The sequence below is a fragment of the Ranitomeya variabilis genome, chromosome 1 (genome assembly GCF_051348905.1).
Source record: "Ranitomeya variabilis isolate aRanVar5 chromosome 1, aRanVar5.hap1, whole genome shotgun sequence".
In the NCBI taxonomy this organism is placed as follows: Eukaryota; Metazoa; Chordata; class Amphibia; order Anura; family Dendrobatidae; genus Ranitomeya; species Ranitomeya variabilis.
Window position 1 is genome coordinate 649,581,692 of NC_135232.1, and position 24,567 is coordinate 649,606,258.

The 24,567-nt window shown below is 50.0% G+C and overlaps 1 protein-coding gene across 2 annotated transcripts; it reads right to left on the reverse strand.

Annotated features, from left to right (window-relative positions):
* Positions 1-18,243: 18,243 nt before the first annotated feature.
* On the reverse strand, positions 18,244-23,844 carry SRSF5 (serine and arginine rich splicing factor 5). Of its 2 annotated transcripts, none has more exons than XM_077262402.1 (8): positions 23,709-23,844; positions 22,877-23,027; positions 21,267-21,337; positions 21,039-21,167; positions 20,892-20,958; positions 19,759-19,832; positions 19,565-19,675; positions 18,244-18,883 (listed from the first exon to the last, which is right to left on the reverse strand). In XM_077262402.1, the coding sequence occupies exons 2-8, from the start codon at positions 23,000-23,002 to the stop codon at positions 18,592-18,594; spliced, it is 870 nt and encodes a 289-aa protein (XP_077118517.1). In that variant the 5' UTR covers positions 23,003-23,027; positions 23,709-23,844; the 3' UTR covers positions 18,244-18,591. The 2 variants fall into 2 exon arrangements, with proteins under 2 accessions (XP_077118517.1, XP_077118524.1); XM_077262409.1 differs by having other exon boundaries at positions 18,455-18,880.
* Between the last annotated feature and the right edge of the window lie 723 nt (positions 23,845-24,567).

Consider the following 24,567-nt stretch of genomic DNA (forward strand, 5'->3'; position numbering starts at 1 on the left):
GGAGAAATGGAAGAAGAGGCAGGGTGCAGTGATGCCCAACCGCTTTTTCTCTCTTCCTCTGAAGAGGCGGGTGGGCCAGTGCCTCCGGTCACCACATCGCAGGACGCATCCGCTGATGAAACTCAGGTGCCACTTTCTGGTGCGTGCTCTGCTGCTGAGACTACCCAGGAGGAGCAGTTGGGGGCAGAGGGTAGTGTAGATGATGAGGTCCTTGACCCATCTTGGCGTGAGGGACAGGAAGGTGGTGGGAGCAGCTCTGAGGAAGAGATTCCCCATACGGCCCAAAGAGGGAGAGGGAGGGGGAAGACTGCGGATCCTGCAGCCTCCGCTTTGGCACCCGTTAGGAGCATGTCTCTTCCAAAAGCCAAAAAGGGCGCTCCCACGACTTGCAGTGCCTGGTCCTTTTTTGACACAGTTGCAGATGACATTTGCTATGTCAAATGCAAGGTGTGTCATCACAAAGTCAAAAGAGGGAAAAATGTCAGCAACCTCAATACCTCCAACATGTGGAAACATGTGCGCAACAGGCACGCGGCGGAGTTAGAAAGACACACTGAAGAGCTAGGCCAACCAACAGCGGCAGCTACCACCTCTTCAGCTCGTGTTGCCTCTTCCTCCAGCTCACACGCAGCTGGTTCGGCTTCCTCCCAGGATCGCCGTGGAAGAACCTCTGGCCCTGTTGTCCAGAGACCCGCTGTAATTCCACCCGCAGCACCACTTTCCTAGTCATCCACACACTCCCAGCCCAGTGTACAGCCATCGGTAGTACAGGCATGGGAGAAAAGGCGGCCTTTCTCGTCAAACCACCCACGAGCACAGGCTCTGACTGCAGGCATTGCCAAACTTCTGTCACTGGAAATGCTGTCATTCAGGCTGGTGGAGACTGACAGCTTCCGTGACTTGATGTCATTGGCAGTCCCACAGTACAATGTGCCCAGCCGCTTTTACTTCAGCAGGCAAGCCGTCCCTGCCCTGCACAAGCATGTGGAGGGACACATAAAACACGCGCTACTGAATGCCGTCAGTAGCAAGGTCCACCTCACCACCGATGCGTGGACCAGTCAACATGGACAGGGGCGATACCTTTCCCTCACTGCCCATTGGGTTAATGTCGTTGAGCCGGGTACAGATCGTGCGAGTGGCGCAGGACGTGTCCTGCCCACTCCAAGGATTGCAGGAATCCATTCTGTACGCATTGACTCCTCCTCTTACACCAGTTCCTCAGAATCATCGCTGCAGGAGCCGTCACAGTCCACCTCCACATGGACCCGTGATGAACGTTTACCTGTTACGACCGACATGAGAACAGCCGTGGCCAAACGTCAACAGGCCGTCTTGAAATTAATTTCTTTGGGGAATCGAAGCCACACAGCGCAGGAGCTCTGGAATGCCATCACGCAGGAGAGCGATGTGTGGTTTGTGCCAGCGAATCTCCAGCCAGGCATGGTAGTGTGTGATAATGGCCGAAATCTGGTGGCAGCTCTGGGCCTCGGCAACCTCACTCACATCCCATGTCTGGCACATGTGCTCAATTTGGTCGTGCAGAGTTTTTTGAGGGACTATCCGGATCTTGATGCACTGCTGCACAAGGTCCGCCTAGAGTGTGCTCACTTGCGGCGTTCCAGCACGGCAAAAGCGCGCATTGCGGCTCTGCAGCGCCGACACCGCCTGCCGGAACATCGCATCATATGTGACCTACCTACCAGGTGGAATTCCACGTTACATATGTTGGAGCGGTTGTGTGAGCAGCAGCAAGCTGTAATGGAGTACCAGCTGCATCAGGCGCAAAGAAGTCGCACTCAGCGCCGTTCAGACTTCACAACCATAGAGTGGGCCACTATGAATGACGTCTGCCAGGTTTTGCGTCCCTTCGATTATTCCACGCGGACGGCGAGTGCAGATGATGCACTAGTCAGCATGACTGTCCCCCTTATCTGCCTGCTTGAAAAATCACTGCAAGCGCTAAGGGATGATGTTGTGGAAGAGGTGGAGGATGAGGATTCACCATTTCCATCATCTTCTGGACAGTCAGCGCCACGTGGTTCCTCACAAACGCGTAGGCAGGGGACAGTTTGTGAGGAGGATGAGGAGGAGTCAATGGAGGAAGACATCCGTCCAGAGGAGGGAGTTACACAATTGTCCAGTACTCAGTGTGTACAGCGAGGGTGGGGTGATGACGAGCGGGCAGAGATCACGCCTCCAGCAGGGGACAGCGTTTCTTGGGCAGTTGGCAGTCTGCAGCACATGGTGGATTACATGCTGCAGTGCCTGAGAAACGACCGCTGCATCGCCCACATTCTCAACATGTCTGATTATTGGGTGTTCACCCTCCTCGATCCTCGCTACCGGGACAACGTAGAAAGCCTCATCACACCGTTGAACCGGGAGCGAAAAATGCGGGAGTACCAAGACACACTGGTGAATTCCATCATCTTCTCCATTCCAAGTGAGAGAAGTGCTGCTAGTGCATTACAAAGCAGCTCAGTGCGTCCAGGCAGTGGTGGAGGCTCTGCACAAAGAGGGAGCAGAAGCAGTGCCTCTGCCCAAGGCAAGACCAGTATGGCCCAACTGTGGCACAGTTTTCTGTGCCCGCCACAAAAGTCTACACCATCACAGACGGCTCCAGTCAGCAGGAGGCAACGGTTCCGTCAGATGGTGACAGACTATATGTCTTGCCCTCTTGCTGTACTCCCAGACGGCTCTTCACCTTTCAAGTTTTGGGTCTCAAAGCTGGATACATGGCCAGAGCTAAGCCAGTATGCATTGGAGGTGCTGGCTTGCCCTGCGGCTAGTGTATTATCGGAACGCGTCTTTAGTGCTGCAGGTGGTGTACTAACTGACCGTCGCATGCGACTATCCTCCGATAACGTTGACCGGCTTACTTTCCTGAAAATGAACAAGGCCTGGATCTCGCAGGAATTTGCCACTCCTCTTCCTGATTAAATAATTAGGTGACTGTCTACGTTATCCAGGTCTCCTGTTGTGTTCATCTTTCTACCACCTGAACTTAAATTCCTGGGCTCCAACACCGCCAGTTGAGGCTCAGAAGTGCCGTCTGCACAGTCAAAACATACGACCCAGTGTTATTGGGTTTCAGTAACGTCAGCTGATCCCCAGCTGTGTAGCCGGCAATGTGTCCTGCGACCGCCACGCTGACACAACAACTGAAATGTAATTGAACCTGTCCCCCCCCCCAAGGCGTTTGTTACTGAAAGAGCCACCTTGTGCAGCAGTAATGCTGCACAAGGAAAAGGTAGCTATTTTTGTTTAGCTCCTTGCACACGCAGAACTTAACACTTATAAAATGTGTCCACTGATACCGTAAAACCGTCCCGGAGGTGGGACTTTCCTTCGTAATATGACGCAGCACAGCTGTCATTCCTACCCCCTTGGCACCGTGCCCCGGCTCCTCAGCATTGTTTGATTCCGTCACGGAGCCTGCGCTGTTATGTTATCCCTTGGCCAGGCACACTTAGCGCTGCCCATCTTCTGACATCATTTGGTGTCAGGCTGGCTGCGCCTGTGCGGCCGCGCTGGCTGAGAGCCCGCCTCGCACTGTCTTCTGATTTAATCCCACTGGGGGCCTGAGATCCATGGACATGCGCAGTGCATATCTGAACCTCCGCCTCTCACTCATCTCCCTACGTCTTCTTCAGACTGTGCGCCGTCAGCTGATCCCTAATAGCATGCCACGGCCGTGACGCCGCACAGTCTGAAGAAGCCGTAGGGAGGGGAGTGAGAGGCGAGGATATGCACTGCGCATGGCCACGGATCCCAGGCCCGCAGTGGAATTACATTAGACGACACTGCGAGGCGGGCTCTCGGCCAGAGCGGCCGCACAGGCGCAGCCAGCCTGACACCAAATGATGTCAGAAGATGGGCAGCGCTAAGTGTGCCTGGCCAAGGGATAACATAACAGCGCAGGCTCCGGGACGGAATCAAACAACGCTGAGGAGCCGGGGCACGGCGCCGGGGGGGTAAGAATGACGGCTGTGCTGCGTCATATTACGAAGGAAAGTCCCACCTCCGGGATGGTCTCACGGTTTCAGGGGACACATTTTATAAGTGTTTAGTTCTGTGTTTGCAAGGAGCATAATGAAAAGAGCCACCTTTTCCTTTTGCATCTTTTGTGCTGCACAAGCTGGCTCTTTCAGCTACAAACGCCTTGGGGGGGGGCTAAAAAGGTTCCCTTTCGACTTTCTCCAATCAGGCTTCGGCCTACATTGTGTTCCTCTGCTTCTCCTGCTGTCCCTGGGCTCCAACACTGCTAGTTGTTGCCTGGTAGTGCTGTACGCACAGTCAACAGTCGCTCCTCTGTTATTGGGGTTCAGTAACGTCAGCTGTTCCCCAGCTGTGTGTGGCAATCCCTCCTATCTCCTCCACCTCCTCCTGTCCCTGGGCTCCAACACCGCTAGTTGCTGTCCAGAAGTGCTGTCCGCACAGTCCCAACAGTCGCTCCTCTGTTATTGGGGTTCAGTAACGTCAGCTGTTCCCCAGCTGTGTGTGTGGCAATCCCTCCTATCTCCTCCACCTCCTCCTCCTCCTGTCCCTGGGCTCCAACACCGCTAGTTGCTGTCCAGAAGTGCTGTCCGCACAGTCCCAACAGTCGCTCCTCTGTTATTGGGGTTCAGTAACGTCAGCTGTTCCCCAGCTGTGTGTGTGGCAATCCCTCCTATCTCCTCCACCTCCTTCTCCTCCTGTCCATGGGCTCCAACACCGCTAGTTGCTGTCCAGAAGTGCTGTCCGCACAGTCCCAACAGTCGCTCCTCTGTTATTGGGGTTCAGTAACGTCAGCTGTTCCCCAGCTGTGTGTGTGGCAATCCCTCCTATCTCCTCCACCTCCTGTCCCTGGGCTCCAACACCGCTAGTTGCTGTCCAGAAGTGCTGTCCGCACAGTCCCAACAGTCGCTCCTCTGTTATTGGGGTTCAGTAACGTCAGCTGTTCCCCAGCTGTGTGTGTGGCAATCCCTCCTATCTCCTCCTCCACCTCCTCCTGTCCCTGGGCTCCAACACCGCTAGTTGCTGTCCAGAAGTGCTGTCCGCACAGTCCCAACAGTCGCTCCTCTGTTATTGGGGTTCAGTAACGTCAGCTGTTCCCCAGCTGTGTGTGTGGCAATCCCTCCTATCTCCTCCACCTCCTCCTCCTCCTGTCCCTGGGCTCCAACACCGCTAGTTGCTGTCCAGAAGTGCTGTCCGCACAGTCCCAACAGTCGCTCCTCTGTTATTGGGGTTCAGTAACGTCAGCTGTTCCCCAGCTGTGTGTGTGGCATTCCCTTTTATCTCCTCCACCTCCTCCTGTCCCTGGACTCCAACACCGCTAGTTGCTGTCCAGAAGTGCTGTCCGCACAGTCCCAACAGTCGCTCCTCTGTTATTGGGGTTCAGTAACGTCAGCTGTTCCCCAGCTGTGTGTGTGGCAATCCCTCCTATCTCCTCCACCTCCTCCTCCTCCTGTCCCTGGGCTCCAACACCGCTAGTTGCTGTCCAGAAGTGCTGTCCGCACAGAGCCAAACACCTCGCCAATGTGTTAGTGGGGTTCAGCACCGCCAGCTGTTCCCCTGCTGTGTATACGGCAACGTGTCATGCGACCGCCACGCAGGCACAACAACTTAAATTTAAGGGAACCTGTCCCCCCCCCAAAGCGTTTGTTACTGAAAGAGCCACCTTGTGCAGCAGTAATGATGCAAAAGGAAAAAGTGCCTCTTTTCGTGGTGCTCCTTGCACATGCTGAACCTAACACTTATGAAATGTGTCCCCTCACACCGTTAAACCGTCCGGTAGGTGGAACTTTCCTTTGTCATGTGACGCAGCACAGCCGTCATTCTTACCCCCTTGGCGCCGTGCGCCGCCTCCTCAGCGTTGTTTGAATCTGTCCCGGAGCCTGCGCTGTTAGGTTAGCCCTTGGCCATGCACACATTTTGCGCTGCCCGTCTTCTGACATCATTTGGTGTCAGGCTGGCTGCGCCTGTGCGGCCGCGCTGGCCGTGAGCCCGCCTCGCATTGTCTTCTGATTTAATCCCACTGGGGGCCTGAGATCCATGGACATGCGCAGTGCATATCTGAACCTCCGCCTCTCACTCATCTCCCTACGCCTTCTTCAGACTGTGCGCCGTCAGCTGATCCCTAATAGCATGCCACGGCCGTGACGCCGCACAGTCTGAAGAAGCCGTAGGGAGGGGAGTGAGAGGCGAGGATATGCACTGCGCATGGCCACGGATCCCAGGCCCGCGGTGGGATTACATTAGACGACACTGCGAGGCGGGCTCTCGGCCAGCGCGGCCGCACAGGCGCAGCCAGCCTGACACCAAATGATGTCAGAAGACGGGCAGCGCAAAATGTGTGCATGGCCAAGGGCTAACCTAACAGCGCAGGCTCCGGGACAGATTCAAACAATGCTGAGGAGGCGGCGCACGGCGCCAAGGGGGTAAGAATGACGGCTGTGCTGCGTCACATGACAAAGGAAAGTTCCACCTACCGGACGGTTTAACGGTGTGAGGGGACACATTTCATAAGTGTTAGGTTCAGCATGTGCAAGGACCATAATTCAAAGAGCTAAGTTTACCTTTTCCAGCATTAGTGCTGTACACGATGGCTCTTTCAGCTACAAACACCTGGGGGGGGGGGTTAAAGGTTCCCTTTCAACTTGCTCCAGTGCAGGCTTCGGCCTACACTCCGCTCCGCCTGCTCCCCCTGCTGACCCTGGGCTCTAACACCGCCAGTTGGGGCCCAGATGTGCTAGCTGCACAGAGAAAAACACCAGCCAATGTGTCAGTGGGGTTCAGCACCGCCAGCTGTTCCCCTGCTGTGTAGCCGGCATCGTGTCCTGCAACAGCCACGCAGACACAAAGCTGCCGCCAGTGCAGGCTTCGGCCTACACTCTGCTCCCTCTCCTCCTGCTGACCCTGGGCTCTAACACCGCCAGTTGGGGCCCGGTACTGCTAGCTGTACAGAGAAAAACACCAGCCAATGTGTCAGTGGGGTTCAGCATCGCCAGCTGTTCCCCTGCTGTGTAGCCGGCATCGTGTCCTGCAACAGCCATGCAGACACAAAGCTGCCGCCAGTGCAGGCTTCGGCCTACACTCTGCTCCCTCTCCTCCTGCTGACCCTGGGCTCTAACACCGCCAGTTGGGGCCCGGTACTGCTAGCTGCACAGAGAAAAACACCAGCCAATGTGTCAGTGGGGTTCAGCACCGCCAGCTGTTCCCCTGCTGTGTAGCCGGCAACGTGTCCTGCAAATGCCATGCAGACACAACAGACCTACAAATGCCTCCAGTGCAGGCTTCGGCCTACACTCTGCTCCCCCTGCTGACCCTTTGCTCCAACACCGCTAGTTGGGGCTCTAGGAAGACAAGCTTGAATAGGTCCCCATCCTGGTTCCAGCACCGTCAGCTGTTTCCGGGCAGAGCCTTTGGCTTAGGTGCCTCCCTCTGGGTATCCGAGTTCCACCAACGTCAGGTGGTCCTTGGTAGTGCTTTCAGGCACGGGTACCTCCTGCTTAGTAACCGGGTTCCAGTAACGTCAGCTGGTCCTCGGTAGTTCCATTGGCTCTTGGACCTTCGGCTACCCATCCGGGTTCCAGTACCGTCAGCTGGTTCTCGGCAGTGTCTTTTGCTCTTGTACCTTCTGCTCCCCATCCTGGTTCCAGTACCGTCAGCTGGTTCCGGGCAGAGCCTTTGGCTTAGGTGCCTCCCTCTGGGTATCTGAGTTCCACCAACGTCAGGTGGTCCTTGGTAGTGCTTTCAGCACGGGTACCTCCTGCTTAGTAACCGGGTTCCAGTAACGTCAGCTGGTCCTCGGTAGTTCCATTGGCTCTTGGACCTTCGGCTACCCATCCGGGTTCCAGTACCGTCAGCTGGTTCTCGGCAGTGTCTTTTGCTCTTGTACCTTCTGCTCCCCATCCTGGTTCCAGTACCGTCAGCTGGTTCCGGGCAGAGCCTTTGGCTTAGGTGCCTCCCTCTGGGTATCTGAGTTCCACCAACGTCAGGTGGTCCTTGGTAGTGCTTTCAGCATGGGTACCTCCTTCTTAGTAACCGGGTTCCAGTAACGTCAGCTGGTCCTCGGTAGTTCCATTGGCTCTTGGACCTTCGGGTAGCCATCCGAGTTACAGTTCCATCAGCTGTTTCTCGGCATTTTCTCAGCCTACTTGTACCTTCTGCTACATTTCCAAGTTCAAGACCCTAAAGACGACGACCCGGAAGACCACCCCTAAGATGACGACACCAGAGACGACAACCACTGAGATGACGACGACCCTGGAGACGATGACCCTGAAGACCACCCCGATGACGATGACCCCAGAGACGACGACCCTGGAGACGACGACGACCTGGAAGACCGAGAAGCAGAAGAACAAGAGGCTGCAGAACAAAGAGCAGAAGAACATTAAGCATAAGACTAAATATCAGAGCAAAAGATATTATCTAAATTATAAGCAGAAGAAGACTAAGCAGTGTATGGGGGTGAGTCCGTTCCTCCTCGTGGTGCCCCTGGATAAAGCCTGATGCTGCAGGCCAAACTGAACGCAGACAAATGTAACTGTTTTGTGACAGGCAGAACGGAAGGTGTAATCTTCAAACTTTTATAGATAACAACTACGGGAATGCCTGTCACAAATAAGAATATGATGAAGAAGTTGAATATGAAGAAGATAATAGTAAAATAAAAAGAATATGAACAATGTAACAAAAAAAATAATAGGTAGAAGATGAAGAAGAAGATGAATAAGGTGAAGAAGTTGATGTCAAAGAAGCTGATGATGAGGATAATGAAGAAGAAAGTGTGGGAGAAGTAAAAAAGAAGGTGAAGGGCGTGGAAGTAGTGAAACATCAATATCTGACAAAATAAAAAAAAAATTAACATAGTCAAAATCTTTCTAACGCCGAACGTCATAAAAAACAAAACAAAATCCTGCTATTCTATTAGATTGGGCTAAATCTCTGTGCCTTTAATGTCTCCGCCACGTCCCCCAATACATCCTACATTATTCTTAGTTGTTTTCCTTCATGTAGAATGAACCTACAAGTTAAGAAAGGGTTTATTTTAATTCCGATATTTTCGTCCCATTGACTTGCATTGGGATCGGGGATCGGTATCGGATTAGATCCGATACTTTGACGGTATCGGCCGATACTTTCCGATACCGATACTTTCCGATATCGGAAGGTATCGCTCAACACTACACTTCACCCTTATGTAGGTACACCAGGGCCAGATCTGTCCCTCGTGGCAAGGTGACCTCCCCGGGGCCCACATTCAAAGCTGTTATGGGGACATGTCCTCGCTGGACCACAGCTATCGTACGAGCTATTATGACTTCTTGGTCCACTCCTCCGCCTACCACAGGCTGAAAAATCACTTCCAACCCGTCAAGGTTGCGATGAGTCCCCACTGGAAGGTATACTATAGTTTCTCGCCCGGGAGACAAGATTACAGGTTCTTTACCAGGAGCCCTGATGACGCTTACTGTCTGATACGATGGCACCAGGGCCGTATTTAGAGTTTCTGCTGCCCTAGGCACTTTTCGTGCTGCCTCCCCCACTGGTATGACTCAGGCTACGTTCACATTAGCGTTGTGCGGCACAGCATCGGGTGCAGCCGCGGCGACGTATGCGTCATGCGCCCCTATACTTAACATGGGGGGCGCATGGACATGCGTTGTCTTGCGTTTTGTGACGCATGCGTCATTTTGGCGCAACTGTCAGGGCGCAGAGGACGCTGCATGATGCAGTGTTTTCTGCCCCAAAAATCATGCAAAAAATGAACGCATGCGTCACAAAACGCTGCGTTGTGCATGTGTTTTGCATGCGTTGTGTGTTGCGTCGCCGACGCTGCGCCGCACAACGCAAATGTGAACGTAGCCTAATGCAGACACTGTCGGCAGTGACTTGGGCTACTTTCACATCAGCGATTTTTACCATTTGTGGCAGATCCGGCAGTTTTTCTGCATCTGCCACGTAACGCATCACTTACTGCAACACTGCGTTCGTTCTCATTCATTCCCTGTGAGACTTGCGGACATGTGCTGCACTTGCAGTTTTGCCGCGATCCGGTAAATGCGGTACTTGCAGCAATAGAAAAAAAACCGCTGCTAGCAGTTTTTTTGTCTCATCGTGTAAAACCGCAAGTGCTGCACATGTTCGCAAGTCCCATAGGGAATCAGTAAGGGGTTCAAATCTATGTATATGCCCATGTAGCTCTTTCAAAGACAATTCCAGCAATATTTTTACATGCTCAGTCCACTCATCTGAAATCAGTTTGCATACATATGCAAATTAGGGAGTAGATCTGTTACTCCAGCTCTATAACCCCTCAGTGCTGTATTATATAGTATATAACACAGCCACGTAGTATATAGGAGCCACGTAGTATATAGCAGCAACGTAGTATATAGCACAGCCCATGCAGTATATAACACAGCCCACGTAATATATAGCACAGCCCACGCAGTATATAGCACTGCCCACACGGTATATATCACTGCCCACGCAGTATATATCACTGCCCACGTAGTATATAACATAGCCAGGCAGTATATAACACAGCCCACGTAGTATATAACACAGCCCACGTAATATATAGCAGTATGGGCACCATATCCCTGTTAAAAAAAAATAATTAAAATAAAAAATAGTTATATACTCACCCTCCGGCGTCCACAGAAGCTGTCCCGATGCGCGCGATGCTGCCGCCAGCTTCCGTGCATCACTGGGAACGGAAGCTGGCGGCAGCATCGCGCGTATCAGTGGACGGCGGAAGGTGAGAATAGCACAATTTTTAATTTTTTTTATTATTTTTAACATTATATCTTTTTACTATTGATGCTGCATCAATAGTAAAAAGTTGGTCCGGGATGGGGCAACACACTGGCACTGACAGCTCCGCACACACATAGAGCTCCACACACACACATACATACAGCTCCACACACATACAGCGCCGCACACACACACATACAGCTCCACAAGCATACAGCGCCACACACACAGCTCTGCACAAACACACATACAGCTCTGCACACATACAGCACCGCAGACACACACATGCATACAGCTCCACGCGCACACACACATACAGCTCCGCACACAAACACACACAGCTCTGCACACACACATACAGCTCCGCGCACACACACATACAGCTCCGCTGCCCGCACACACACACATACAGCCCCACACACATACAGCACCGCAGACACACACATACAGCTCCGCTGCCCGCGCACACACACATACAGCCCCACACACATACAGCTCCGCAGACACACACATACATACAGCTCCGCACACACAGAGCTCCGCACACACACACACAGCTCCGCTGCCCGCACACACACAAACACATACAGCCCCACACAGATATAGCTCCGCACACACAAACACATACAGCACCACACAGACACACACATACAGCTCCGCTCCGCACACACAGAGGTCCGCACACACACAGACACACACATATATACAGCTCCGCACACACACATACAGCTCCGCTGCCCATGCACACATGCCCATACAGCTCCGCTCCGCACACACAGAGGTCCGCACACACACACATACATACAGCTCCGCACACACCCACATACAGCTCCGCTGCCTGCACACACAGCCCCACACACACACACAGCACCGCACAGACACACACATACATACAGCTCTGCACACACACACACACAGCTCTGCACACCAGCACTGGCAATGTTTGCTCCCAGGACCCAGATAGAGTGAGTGGGGGTGTATTATACCCCACCCCCACCACTCACTCTCTGGGTCCGTCTGCCGGGAGCAAAGATCAAACAGACATTAAACATTCAAGGGCTGCTGTGTTTGCACGGCTCCTCCAGCCTCAGGCACTACAGGAAGAAACGAGGCTGAGGAATGTGAGGGAAGGGGTGAGGACAGTGAGGTGAGTCACAGACAGCCGTGCAGCAGGCAGCGCGCGGGCAGGAGCAAGGAGGATGACCATTAGAGACAGTACACTACTCACTGTGTATGTACTGCTCTACTGCGATTCCTCCAGGCAGGCAATGTGAGTCCAGGACAGGACCCAGGGTCGGGACACAGGGCGCCGCCCCTCCACCTCAGCAGTCAGTCACATTCTGGCCGGGCACCAGTTAGGCTGTGAGCAGGGGGTCACTGTGTCTCAGCAGGGGGAGTAGGGAGAGTCGGCACCAGCACCACTGTTCTGGCTGCCGCTCTAGTCTGCCGCCCCCTGTCTTCAGGAAGGGACGCACAGGACTAGTATAAAAAATAAAAAAAAAGAGAGAAAAAAAAAACTTGCTCAGGTGCCGCCCCCCCCCCCCCGCCCTAGGCACATGCCCTCAAGTGCCTAGTGGCAAATACGGCCCTGGATGGCACACTCTTCTGCACCCCACAGACGCAGATCAGTCGTTGAAGGGCTTCTTGAGTAGGCTTATGTGTAGTAGCCTTCTTCCAATATCCAGGTCCCTGTTTGGTAAACATAATATGATCGAATTCATGTAGGATATTCATTCTCAGTACTACAGGCACATCTTCTTTGATAGGCTCAGGGACTAGCAGGAGGATCCCTTCTCTCGCCAATTCTTGCCCACAGATTCGATTATTCATCCACACGACCCCTGTGACCGGGATCGGTTGTTGGTTGGCAGCAATCAAGCGTTCGTTATGATATGGAGCGGCCTCTCTCCTCGCCTCCCCTGCAGAGTGCCGCACTACTGCGGGGGTTGGTAATTTAACGGCGGCTTCCGCTGGCCTTGAGTATAGTTCTGACAGTCTCTGGCAAGGTGCCCTCGTCCTCCACATTCCCAGCATTGGATGCCTCCTTCTCGCCGGGGGGCACCTCGAGCCTGTCCTCATGCCTCCGATGCTTGACGGGAGGGGGCTTGCTCCCACTGATCCCGTATCGGTCAGGCCAAAGAATGATTGCATGAGTACGGTGGGTCAGGCTGTTGTTTTTCCCCCACTCTTCGCTCCAACTGGGTCAGTTTCTCTTGCACGTTGACAAGGGACCGCTGCAAGTCTGGCACCACCTGGACCAGCACCTACTGATGGTTTGGGTCCCCTCTGGTATTGGTGCCCTGGACAAGCATCACCCCAGGCGCGTAGCTCTCTTCTTTACTTCGGGCCAATGTTTCCGCCAGGATTTGACGAAACATAAGAGTCGGATCTGCCCGGACCTGTTCTGACAGTGCTCGCCTCAAAGACGTGCTGTGCAGTCCCAGAATGCATTGCTCCTGGAGTATCCAGTCTTTAGAGCCCATGCCACCAAATCCATCCCCCTCCTTTCTCTGCACCTCCACTAACACTTCTTGCAGTGCTGTTGCATACTGAGAAGTTCCTTCTTTTTCCAGCTGCAGCCTAGAGAAAACTTTGGCGCGAAGGTGTCCAGCGCTAGCAGTCTCGCCGTAGATCTCTTCCAGGAACTTCACTAGCTCCTTCAGCGTACTGCGGGTGAGTTCAGGTTGTAGGCAGACGTTTCTACAGGCTTCTCCCTCTAGGGCAGTTAAAGCAATGTCCGCTTCAAGGTCTGGGCTGATGTTATAAATCTTCAGGGTGCTTTGCAGCCGGGACACCCTGTCAGAAAGTGGTATATTATTGCCGTCAAACTTTGGTAGCACACTAAATATAGTGCCCATAGGGAGTGTCCTTGCAGGGGTTTCACCAATGCCCACAGCATCTCCATTAACATTAGCATTCCCGCCGTTGCTGTCTGCTGCCTCCATTAGGTGACAGTACCCTGCTCACAGCGCCACTTGAAGCGATGGCTGGGGTACCACCACGGTGCAGGAAGACTACTGAACACAAGATGAGGTGCAAAAACAACAAAGGGTAGATTTATTGGAAGGCAAGGAATTAAGTGGATAAGGAAGATGCAAATAGGAGTATGCAATGGCAAAAGATAATTTACAAGAGTTATGTTCTTTAGCTTGTCCGTAAAATAGCACGGTGCTCCAACTGTTACAAACTCAATATATGTCACACAAGTAAATGCAAACAATAAACAAAGAATGATGCTACTCTGCGTATAACCTCCCTGGCCTTTACTAAGCAGGCCTCACGGCTGCCGTGTTCTGACTGTTGAAGCCTACACTACGCCCTGACGTGCACAAAACAGGAACAAACTCACAGTGATGTTGGGGACTCAGGTCCAGTCCCCGGGGCCCCCAACAGTCTAATACGGTGGTGCGCCTGGCTTTCTGTCAGCTCCGTGAAACGTTGTCTTCTCCTTGCTTCTGGGTCATGGTGGTGCTCCTGGAAACTGTAAATCCCTTTCTCGGTATCTTCGTGGCTCCTCCAACTAACACAGGATAGCCACCCTTGCTGCACCCGGAAAAGTCTGTCAAATCTCACATGTCCACTTCGTTACAGGCTGGGGGTCTTCTCTTGCAGCCTTTATCAAGACAGTTCTCTTCTCTTGCAGCTATCAGCACAAAGTTTTCTCTGCAGGAGCCTCAGCTCACACAGGCTGTTCAGGCTCCACCCCTGCCATCTGCACATTCCAGTTCATTCACACAGTCTATTGCAGGGGAGAAGCAAAACATTCCATCCTGCCAGACAAGGGGATGCAGTCTCTTAAAGTAACAGCGTGTTCCTTACTGTCCATAACAGCTGCACCCTCCTACATACCCATGATGAGTTTTTGTATGCAACTTGCTTTTTGTTATTCCTGTTTGTCTTACAAGTTTATATACTAACATATCTGTCATAGGCCTCCTGGGGGAGGGGACAGATTAGGACACCAACAGGAGCATAGTAAGGTCAGAGACTTGGGATTTTCTTCCTTTTAAAGAATGCCCAGGCCAGGGATACTTAGGGTCCCATTTCCAGGGTTAGTGTGAGGCCCCCCTTCCTTACCGAAGACCACAACAGCATGACAATTCACCAGTGTATCTGGTTAAATCTGCTAATGGAGCGCCCCGTGGGCTATGGGTTACTCGATACCTTCTCAATGGGGATGTCACGGTGGCTGACCCGGTCCGTGGCCATAGGGACGTCCGTTGTAAATGGGGGGAAAGGTCTTTAAAGGAATATGTTCGTGACGCCACCTGTGGTATTCGGTCAGGGTGACCGACGCTGCATTAAGGGGTCCACTGGGGTGATGTTATGGCAGCTAGATGGTATACCTTCCCACAGGTGAAGTGTATCCCCAGGGCTTCCCAGTGTGTAGATGGTGGATGGTGTGAGGCGCAGTGAAAAACGAGGACACAAGGGTGCAGTCTCTCTACCTTTTTACTGAAGGCTTCAGCATCCACAGTCCAGAGCACCAGATCACAGGGCAGGCAGAGTCCGGCCGGTCCGAAGGCAAATCCAGAGTCCCCTTATCCAGGTGGTAATCAGTAGCCTTTCTCTAGCACCTGGGTGTTGTAGTACCATAGTGCTGAGCCTCTCATAAGGTCCTCACAACTGTTGATGTTCTAGATGTTATGTCTCTTTCTCTGTCCCCCTGATGGTAAGGATAGGACAAACCCGTATGACTGATGGCCTGAGGCTTTTTACAGGGACTCTAGCACGCCCCGGCCCCCACAAGTTGCCACCGTGCCCAGGGCTGTATTTAGAATTTCTGCTGCCCTAGGCACTTTTAGTGCTGCCTACTAGTGTTGAGCGATACCGTCCGATACTTGAAAGTATCGGTATCGGAAAGTATCGGCCGATACCGGCAAAGTATCGGATCTAATCCGATACCGATACCAATACAAGTCAATGGGACTCATGTATCGGACGGTATTCCTGATGGTTCCCAGGGTCTGAAGGAGAGGAAACTCTCCTTCAGGCCCTGGGAACCATATTAATGTGTAAAAGAAAGAATTAAAATAAAAAATATTGCTATACTCACCTCTCCGACGCAGCCTGGAGCTTACCGAGGGAACCGGCAGCGTTGTTTGCTTAAAATTCGCGCTTTTTCTACCTTACGTGAAGTCCCGGCTTGTGATTGGTCGCGTGCCGCCCATGTGGCCGCGACGCGACCAATCACAGCAAGCCGTGACGTAATTTTAGGTCCTTCAGGATTTTAAAATTACGTTCTGGCTTGTGATTGGTCGCGTCGCGGTCACATGGGCGACGCGACCAATCACAAGCCGTGACGTCACGGGAGGCTGGACACGCGCGCATTTTAAAATGCGCGCTTGTCCTGCCTCCCGTGACGTCACGGCTTGTGATTGGTCGCGTCGCCCATGTGACCGCGACGCGACCAATCACAACGCCGGAACGTAATTTTAAAATCCTGAAGGACCTGAAATTACGTCACGGCTTGCTGTGATTGGTCGCGTCGCGGCCACATGGGCGGCACGCGACCAATCACAAGCCGGGACTTCACGTAAGGGAGAAAAAGCGCGAATTTTAAGCAAACAACGCTGCCGGTTCCCTCGGTAAGGTGCAGGCTGCGTCGGAGAGGTGAGTATAGCAATATTTTTTATTTTAATTCTTTATTTTACACATTAATGTTGTTTCGATACCGATACCCGATACAACAAAAATATCGGATCTCGGTATCGGAATTCCGATACAGCAAATATCGGCCGATACCCGATACTTGCGGTATCGGAATGCTCAACACTACTGCCTACCCCTTTGGTGAGTATGACACTATCGGCAGTGACTTTGGCAAGAATCGCTGATGTTAAAGTCGCCTTTTGCAGCAGATCGGGCAGTTTTTCTGCATCTGCCGCTTAACGGATCACTTGCAGCAACACTGCGTTCAGCCTCATTCATTCCTTATGGGATTTGCGGCACTTGCCATGATCTGGCAAATGCGGTACCATACCTCCCAACTTTTGAAGGGAAGGAGATATAGTTTGCGGCAAATTTTAGGCCACACCTGACCACACCCATTTCACAACTAGTCACACCCATATCCACGTCCCAACCACAACCATTTAGTACTGCTGATCACTGTTTTATATACAATTATAAACAAAAAAAAATATGGCCACAGTGCTCTATACTGTATAATGACCGCACATGATGCTCCATACTGTATAATGGCCACACATGATCCATACTGTATAATAGCCCCACATGATGCTCAATACTGTATAATGGCCACCACACATGATGCTCCATACTGTATAATGGCCATACATGATGCTCCATAATGCATAATGGCCACAGTGCTCCATACTGTATAATGGCCACACAGTGCTCCATACTGTATAATGGCCATAGTGCTCCATACTGTATAAAGGCCACAGTTCTCCATACTATATAATGATCCCACATGATGCTCCATACTGTATAACGGCCACACATGATGCTCCATACTGTATAAAGGCCACAGTTCTCCATACTATATAATGATCCCACATGATGCTCCATACTGTATAACGGCCACACATGATGCTCCATACTGTACAATGGCCACAGTTCTCTATACTGTATAATGATCTCACATGATGCTTAATACTGTATAATGACCCCCCCCTCCTGTATGCATGGCTCATATTCCCCCCCCGTATGCATGGCTCATCTCTCCACTCCACCCCCCGCTCCCATCTTGAATGGCGCGGCTTAAGGCCTCCTTCATCCCCCCTCCCGTCCCCCCTACTCACCTGATCCTCACCGCGCGGCCGTGCAGACATCCCTCTGGCTCTGTCCCGACTCCCGGCACCTCACCTTCTTCCTGCGTGAGCAGTAATGTGGTACCGCTCATTAAGGTCATGAATATGTGCATATTCATGACCTTAATGAGCGGTACCACGTGACCGCTCATTCAGGAGCATTGCAGAAGCCGAGACCAGGCATCGCTGGAGCAGGGCGAGTATCCTCTTCAAGGAGGGTGGGTGGGAAGCTGTTGGGAGGCAGGCGGGCGGCCGGGGGGGAGGGAGGTTGCTCGGGAGGTGACCCAGCTTTTATGAAAAAAAAAAATAAAACTTGCTCAGGTGCCGTCCCCTGCATTGTCCCCGCCCTAGGCACGTGCCTAGTGGCAAATTCGGCCCTGTATCTCTCTCTATATAGTCTAGGGCCGTATTCACATGCTACGTACTGGTAACTTGTCAAATTTAAAACCAGTCTACCCGACAACACTCCAAAGAATGAAGCCCAGTTTTCTTTTGATTCATGCACTGTATTTATACTTAGTGGCCCTTTTCCCATAGTGACTAGAATGCATGCCAAGCTTTACACTATGTCTATGTTGTAAGTTTTTTCTTTTTTGTGGGGTTGGGGGTTCAATATATTCAGCTGGGATGAGGCAAGTAACAAAACTTAGGCTGTCATTTATATTAATTGAATGCAAAATCAGCTATGAATCTTCCTGTCATACACACACAAGGCAGGTCTTTATTAAAGTTTATTTCAACAGCATATTTCACAAAATGATAGGAAGCTGGATGATTGGCAGATAGTGCAGCTATATACAGCATTAACAATGAGAAACTCATGTCAAAATATATAGGGGAGAAAAAAAAACATTTTACACAAACTGTACAGATTAGGCGAACTTTATAAAAGACAGGTTGAGAATCTACTGTGCAGTGGTCCACATTAGTAAAAAGTCTGCATCTCTTGTCCTGCTTTCTCATTAATACTTACCAAGATTTAGCAAGTATACATATTTCACAAAATTCATGGGAAAAAAAGGCATTTTAAAAAAAACTTTCTAGAATGAAAAAAAAAAAAAGTTCAGTTTCTGCTATCAACGGACCGAGATCTCGACCGAGACCTTTGTCGGTCAACAGATGCTGGAGACTTTGACGGGCTTCTAGAAGCAGCTTTCGGGGATTTTTCCTGGACAGGAGACCTACTCACAGATCTGGATTTGCTATGGTTACTACGGGGGCTGCGAGGACGGGGGCTGCGAGGACTGCGGCTACGGCTACGAGAGCGGCTATAGGATTTCCTGCTCCTGGAACGGGAACGGCTGCGAGACCTGGATGAGCTTCTGCTGCGGGAACGGGACCTGCTTCTTGACCTGCTAATAAAAGCAATCCAGTGTAAGCCACTGAGCAAAAAAAGGGATTCATTTCTACACAGACTACGTATCAAATTACAGGAGGACACATCACCATTCTCGGGCTGCATTTTGTACCAAAAACAGCGGGCAGTCCCAGATTGGTGATTTTCTCTATTTAGAAAAAAGTGCTCAGCCACCCAAAAAAGACCAGACTTTCTAGCAAAAGTCAGGACTGAATTCTGCAGCCTTTCAGGGCTCATTCAGATAAAAGCTTCTTTCATACAAGTGGCATCAGTGTTCTTCACGGATCACACATCCCAGTAATGGGCTCTTGCAGACGTCCGTGCAAATCGGTCTCATCTCAGACTGTAATCCAAGGACTGGCCATTGGTCTACCGCCAGGGCGTACATGATGCAGGCATGCTCCTGTATGAAGACTTGCGGCCGTTATGTGCATTAGAGTCTAAGATCTGACTGATGCCAAATACTGAATGGAGGGAGACATTCACATGTCAGATTTTTTTTTGTGGACCAGAGACCCTGTTCGCCCTTGATCTGAGTGTCAGAACAAATTTGGCAGCGTCAGTCTATGACTCCGTGGTAGAGAAAAGCACCCAATATGAAGTATAGTCTGATTTTAACAGACTGTCAGGAGAAAATCTGATGACACCACGACCAAACGATGTGTACTAGTCCACTAACCTGTGCCTTTTGTTTCCTTCAATCAGCTTGATTTTCCTTCCATTAATTTCCTTGCCAGACAGCTTTTCAATAGCATTTTTAAGATCACTGTATGAGGCAAACTCGACAACCCTGTGAAGAACAGTCAGTGATTAGCCCAACACTCACAACAGGCACAAGAAAATGAGAGGAAGACCAAGTGCCCTCTCACTCACCCTTCATTTAGTTTTGGCCTATGTGCATCAGCAAAGGTAACTTCACCAGCTTGTCTCATGAAGTCCTTCAGATCCTAATGTGAGATTTTCAGATTTATTAGTACGACGACAAAGATAGATGGCACAAACCATAAAACAGTGTAAAAAAAAAATCTTTTGACAGTGTTAGATCATGAAGCTGACATTGTACTTTTACCACTCTTTAGAATAGCAAAAAACTACAATAGGGCACAAAATAAGTGAAGTCTTTGGAAGTAAGAAAAAAAAACAGAACAAAACTAGCGTAAAAGGTGTTAAAATTACAATAAAATACTAAAAATTAGCATTTAACAAGCCATTTATTTGGTGCCCATGATGTCATTAAAAATATAAGTTACTTTACCTTTAATAATTAATCCCTAGGCTAGTCAATCAGCAAACTGCAATAAGCGACTGGAGGAACCGTCACGACACAAGCCCGACTGGCTCTTCACACCCACTTGAGGGCTAACCAATTGATGGAAGCTTTTATATCGTATGGCCCTCCCTATAAGAAGACTATGGACGATGGCCATCATTTTCTATTCTTGTGGTGATACCATGGACTTTATTGCGACCAGGATTCCAACGACCACCTAATTGCGTATCTTTTCAATTCTGCGACCACGACCTCATATTCGGAATCTTTACAGGCAGAACCATCTCTCAACATAAGGACCAGATTTCGTTAACTCTCAGGGGGTCGCTGTAACCTGGCACTTTTAAGGAAGTGCTCCGGTATGTCTAGACCAGCAACGGATCTAGGAAGCCAACAAGCACTGGTAGGAGCTCCCTCGAAAAATTCAACCCGGCCCAACCAAAAGTGACCAACACAGAGCGATAACCAACAGGCGCTCCTCGTCACAAGGCCAACGAGACACAGATAGGCTGGCAAATAAAGGGTTTAATATTTGGTTAAAATTAGGTTAAAACAATAAAAAATATATTATATTTAAATATATAAAATATTATGTATATATAAAATAAACACCCAAACCCCAATTATAAAAAAAAAAAACATTTTTAACAAAAAGCTCAAATGCCATGACGTGCCTCTTAAGAAGAGAACACAGGCAAACAGTGTGATGTGCCCCACATAATACAAGTAAACAAACCTGCCAGCTGACACGAGACGATAGGTTTTCTACAATGAGACGATTTTCAGTCCTTACTGGTGGAGCACTGAGAAAAAAAAAAAAGTCAATGTACGGTCTGTTTTTTTAGTATTTTTTTTTACCATTTATTTTACAAGGACAACTTACCTTCTATCATTACGTGGACGGCGACTACTAAACCGATCAGAGTATCTCCCCCGCCCCATTCCTCTGCCGCCGCCGCCACCACCACCGCCGCCCCCTCTGGAGCGCAGGCGTGCATGCTCAATGGTAACCCTGAAACAGAAGAGGGTTTTTACTTACAGTACATTAATATCTAATAGGAAAAAAAAAACCAAAAAAAACCCCCAACACCCTCATATATAAGGCGCCTACCTTTCACTACACAGCTCCTTCCCATCAAGCTCGTACACAGCATCATCTGCATCTCTTGGATCTTCAAACTCCTGCAATGAAGATGTGTACAATTTAGGGGACAGAATAGTGCAACGCTTCACATCAGATCCTCTACACCAGGACTGGACGGCGGCTTTGCTCACACTTCTATAAAATTTCTGGAGTTTGTCTACAAATGTCAGTAATAATAATTAAAAAAAAAAGTGCTACTTGGCTGGTATGAGAAAGATGGCGCATAGATTTTTACTAGTTCTTGCGCTCAGTCTTACATTGACCTGTGACTTACGAATCACCCAGCAAAGTGGTCAGCATGGCTAGTCTTATTTTGTCCAGAACAAATATAAACGATGGCCAATCCATACAATCAGTCAGACTGGTAAGAAGCCAACACAAAGGGCCCACAGCAATGCCAGACCCCTGATCAGACACATATGACCTATCTCAGTGAACCCCATTATGATCAACACCATGTACATACAAAATACTTTTACAATAATGGCCTACCATTAGGATTAGGTCATCAATGTCTGGTCGGCTGGGGTCCGACACCCAGCACCCCCCGCCAAGCTGCTCTCTCTTCTAGTAGTGGCCGAGACAGGGTAGTGGAGACAGGGTAGTGCACATCTGCCTTCTAATGATTCGAATAGGAGGCGGATGTGTAGTACCAAGTCCCGGCCACTACCAGAAGATGGAGCAGCTACAAAAGTGTGTACATGCAGCCATCGACACAGAACAGCTGATTGGCGGGGGTGTTGGGTGTCAGACCCCAGTCAGCCATTGCTGACCTATCTCAAGGGTAAGCCATCAATGTAAAAGTAATGGACAACCTCAAAAAAAAAAAAAAGGACGTTAATTTTATATAACCAGAAATCACATGTGCAGGTTAAGTATTTGACGCAGACATTTCTACATCTCTAGGCAGAAAATCTCACGTGCACTTTTTTCGTTGAAATCTGAAGAAAAAAAAAAAAAAACTAGGAGGGAATAGACATGCTGGAATTAAAACAAAAGCCAAGCATCGTGTGCATGACACTTCAGGCATATCATTCAGATATGTGACAAAGCTGCAGGAAAAAAAAAATTACGGGGGGGGGGGGGGTTGGGGGGACACGCCCACAACCCCTAAGGGTAGGTTCACACAGGGAGTTTTTGCGGCTTTTTTTCTGAAGCAAAACCTGATCTTTTTGACTGGAAATAAAATGTATCAAAAACGCAGGTTTAGGTGTTTTTTTGTTCTAATGTCCTTGAACTTTCAGCAGCAAAAATGCAGGAAATAATGATACCTGCGTTTTTTCAACACCCATTCAAGTCAATGGGTGAAAAACGCAGCAAAAACGCAGCAAAAACGCTGACAGAAGTGACTTGCTCTATGCCAAAAAACGCACCAAAGCACAAAATACTGATCAAAGCCCAATGAGTGTGCATGAGATTTCTGAAATCTCATAGGCTTTGCTGGTACTGTAAAAAGCAGCTGGAAATTAGCATAAAAAACGCTGCAAAAACGCCCTGTGTGAACTTACCCTAAAGAAAAAAAATAAATCTAAATTAGACTAACAGCCCCCCCCCCCCCAAAAAAAAAAAGCACTTACCACAAATCCGAAGCCTCGTTTTAGGTCAATGTCCCTGATCCGTCCATATCCTTTGAAGAACCTTTCGACATCTTTTTCTCTGGCAGCTGGATTCAGACGCCCGATGAAGACTCGACAACCACTCATCTTTGACTGGATGTTGGAACAGAACCTGATAAGAAAAAGCTGGATTACAGCTCCGAAGGCACCTGCGTAATATGTAAGAAGGCCACTAGATGGCGATAAAGTAACTCCAGAGCTCTCAGATGCGCTCCACCCTGCTCCCCATGGCATGGGCCACATGCCATAGATGTTATGCATGAAGCCTTTCTTCTCTGCAGACAGTGGCCATTACCGCACCCCTCCCCCACAACATACTATTTTATACTAGCACACCCTTTCAATGCCATTACACGAGGTAATAATCGCACGTGTGACTTGATCACCCACAATATGCAGTACTACAATAAATAATGTAACATGATATAACGCCCTAATCCACCGTCACACACTGTGAGGCATCTGAATGGCACTTGCATGTTGCTGCAAGCTTTCCAAGATGGCGCCTGCAGCCTGGCCAGGAGGCGGGGCATCTCCACACTCATGGGGAGCCCGGGCACTACTGTGCACAGAACCACGAAAACACTGCAATAGAAGGAAGGACTCCTATATTGTACAGCAGCTTTATACGTCTGTGACTGTCGGCGGCAGCAACAAACATTAAAAAAAAAAAAAAATTATATATATATATATATATATATATATTACTAAAATACAAAGGCAGCACACAAAATAAATATGTACAGCAGAATAACCGCAGCCTAAAACTACAAACCCCTTCACAGATACCAACCTCACCGTACAGCAGCAAATCCGGGAATGACGCAGCGCGCGAGCTGCAGCTGAACAAAAATCTACAGGACGGGGGTGTGGCTATTCCAGAAATGAGGCGTGTCTTGGCTGACGTGACAGTCTCCTATACGGGGACGAAAAAGAGCACGGAGCAAAACCCCACCTCCTTCATTTTTCAGTTCTTCACAAAATGGTGGCTGGGGGTGTGGCCTGAGAATGCCGCTAGCTGATTGGCTTAGAGCGTTGCTGATGTTCGGGCTGCTGCTGCAGCGATTACGTGACCGTTTCATAAAATGGAGGGCGAAAAAAAAAAAGAAACCCCTGTGTCATTTCGCTTTGTTTCATGCGGGGGTCGGACGGTATAACGTGTAATATCACGTCACGTGTTATAATAAAAGTCTGATAACGTGCAATAATCTCTTGTAATGTGTGTGTATGGACGTCCTCGGCACGCTCATTAACACAATAATCACCAAAAGAACAAAAACAGCCATGATAGTGAGGGGGGAAAATGGTGGAACCCATGGTGTGAGAAAGCTCGGTCCCCATTAGCAACATGTACTGTGATAGTGAGGGGAGAATATGGTGGAAACCATGGTGTGAGAACGCTCAGTCACCATTAGCAACACATAAAAACCGGACTCCGATCAACCGACGAACAAGCGAAACGCTCTCAATATCGCCCCGAGTAAGCAGGGTGTGCTGCATGAGGGACAGACTGATGGGATTAAAGGGGTCGTTCACACTCCTGAGGGAGTTTTCAATAAGCCCTGCACTCGCTGAACCTTAAGGGTATGTGTCCACGGTCAGTAAATGCTGCGTGTTTGACGCTGCAGCGGCAAACACGCAGCGTCCAGATG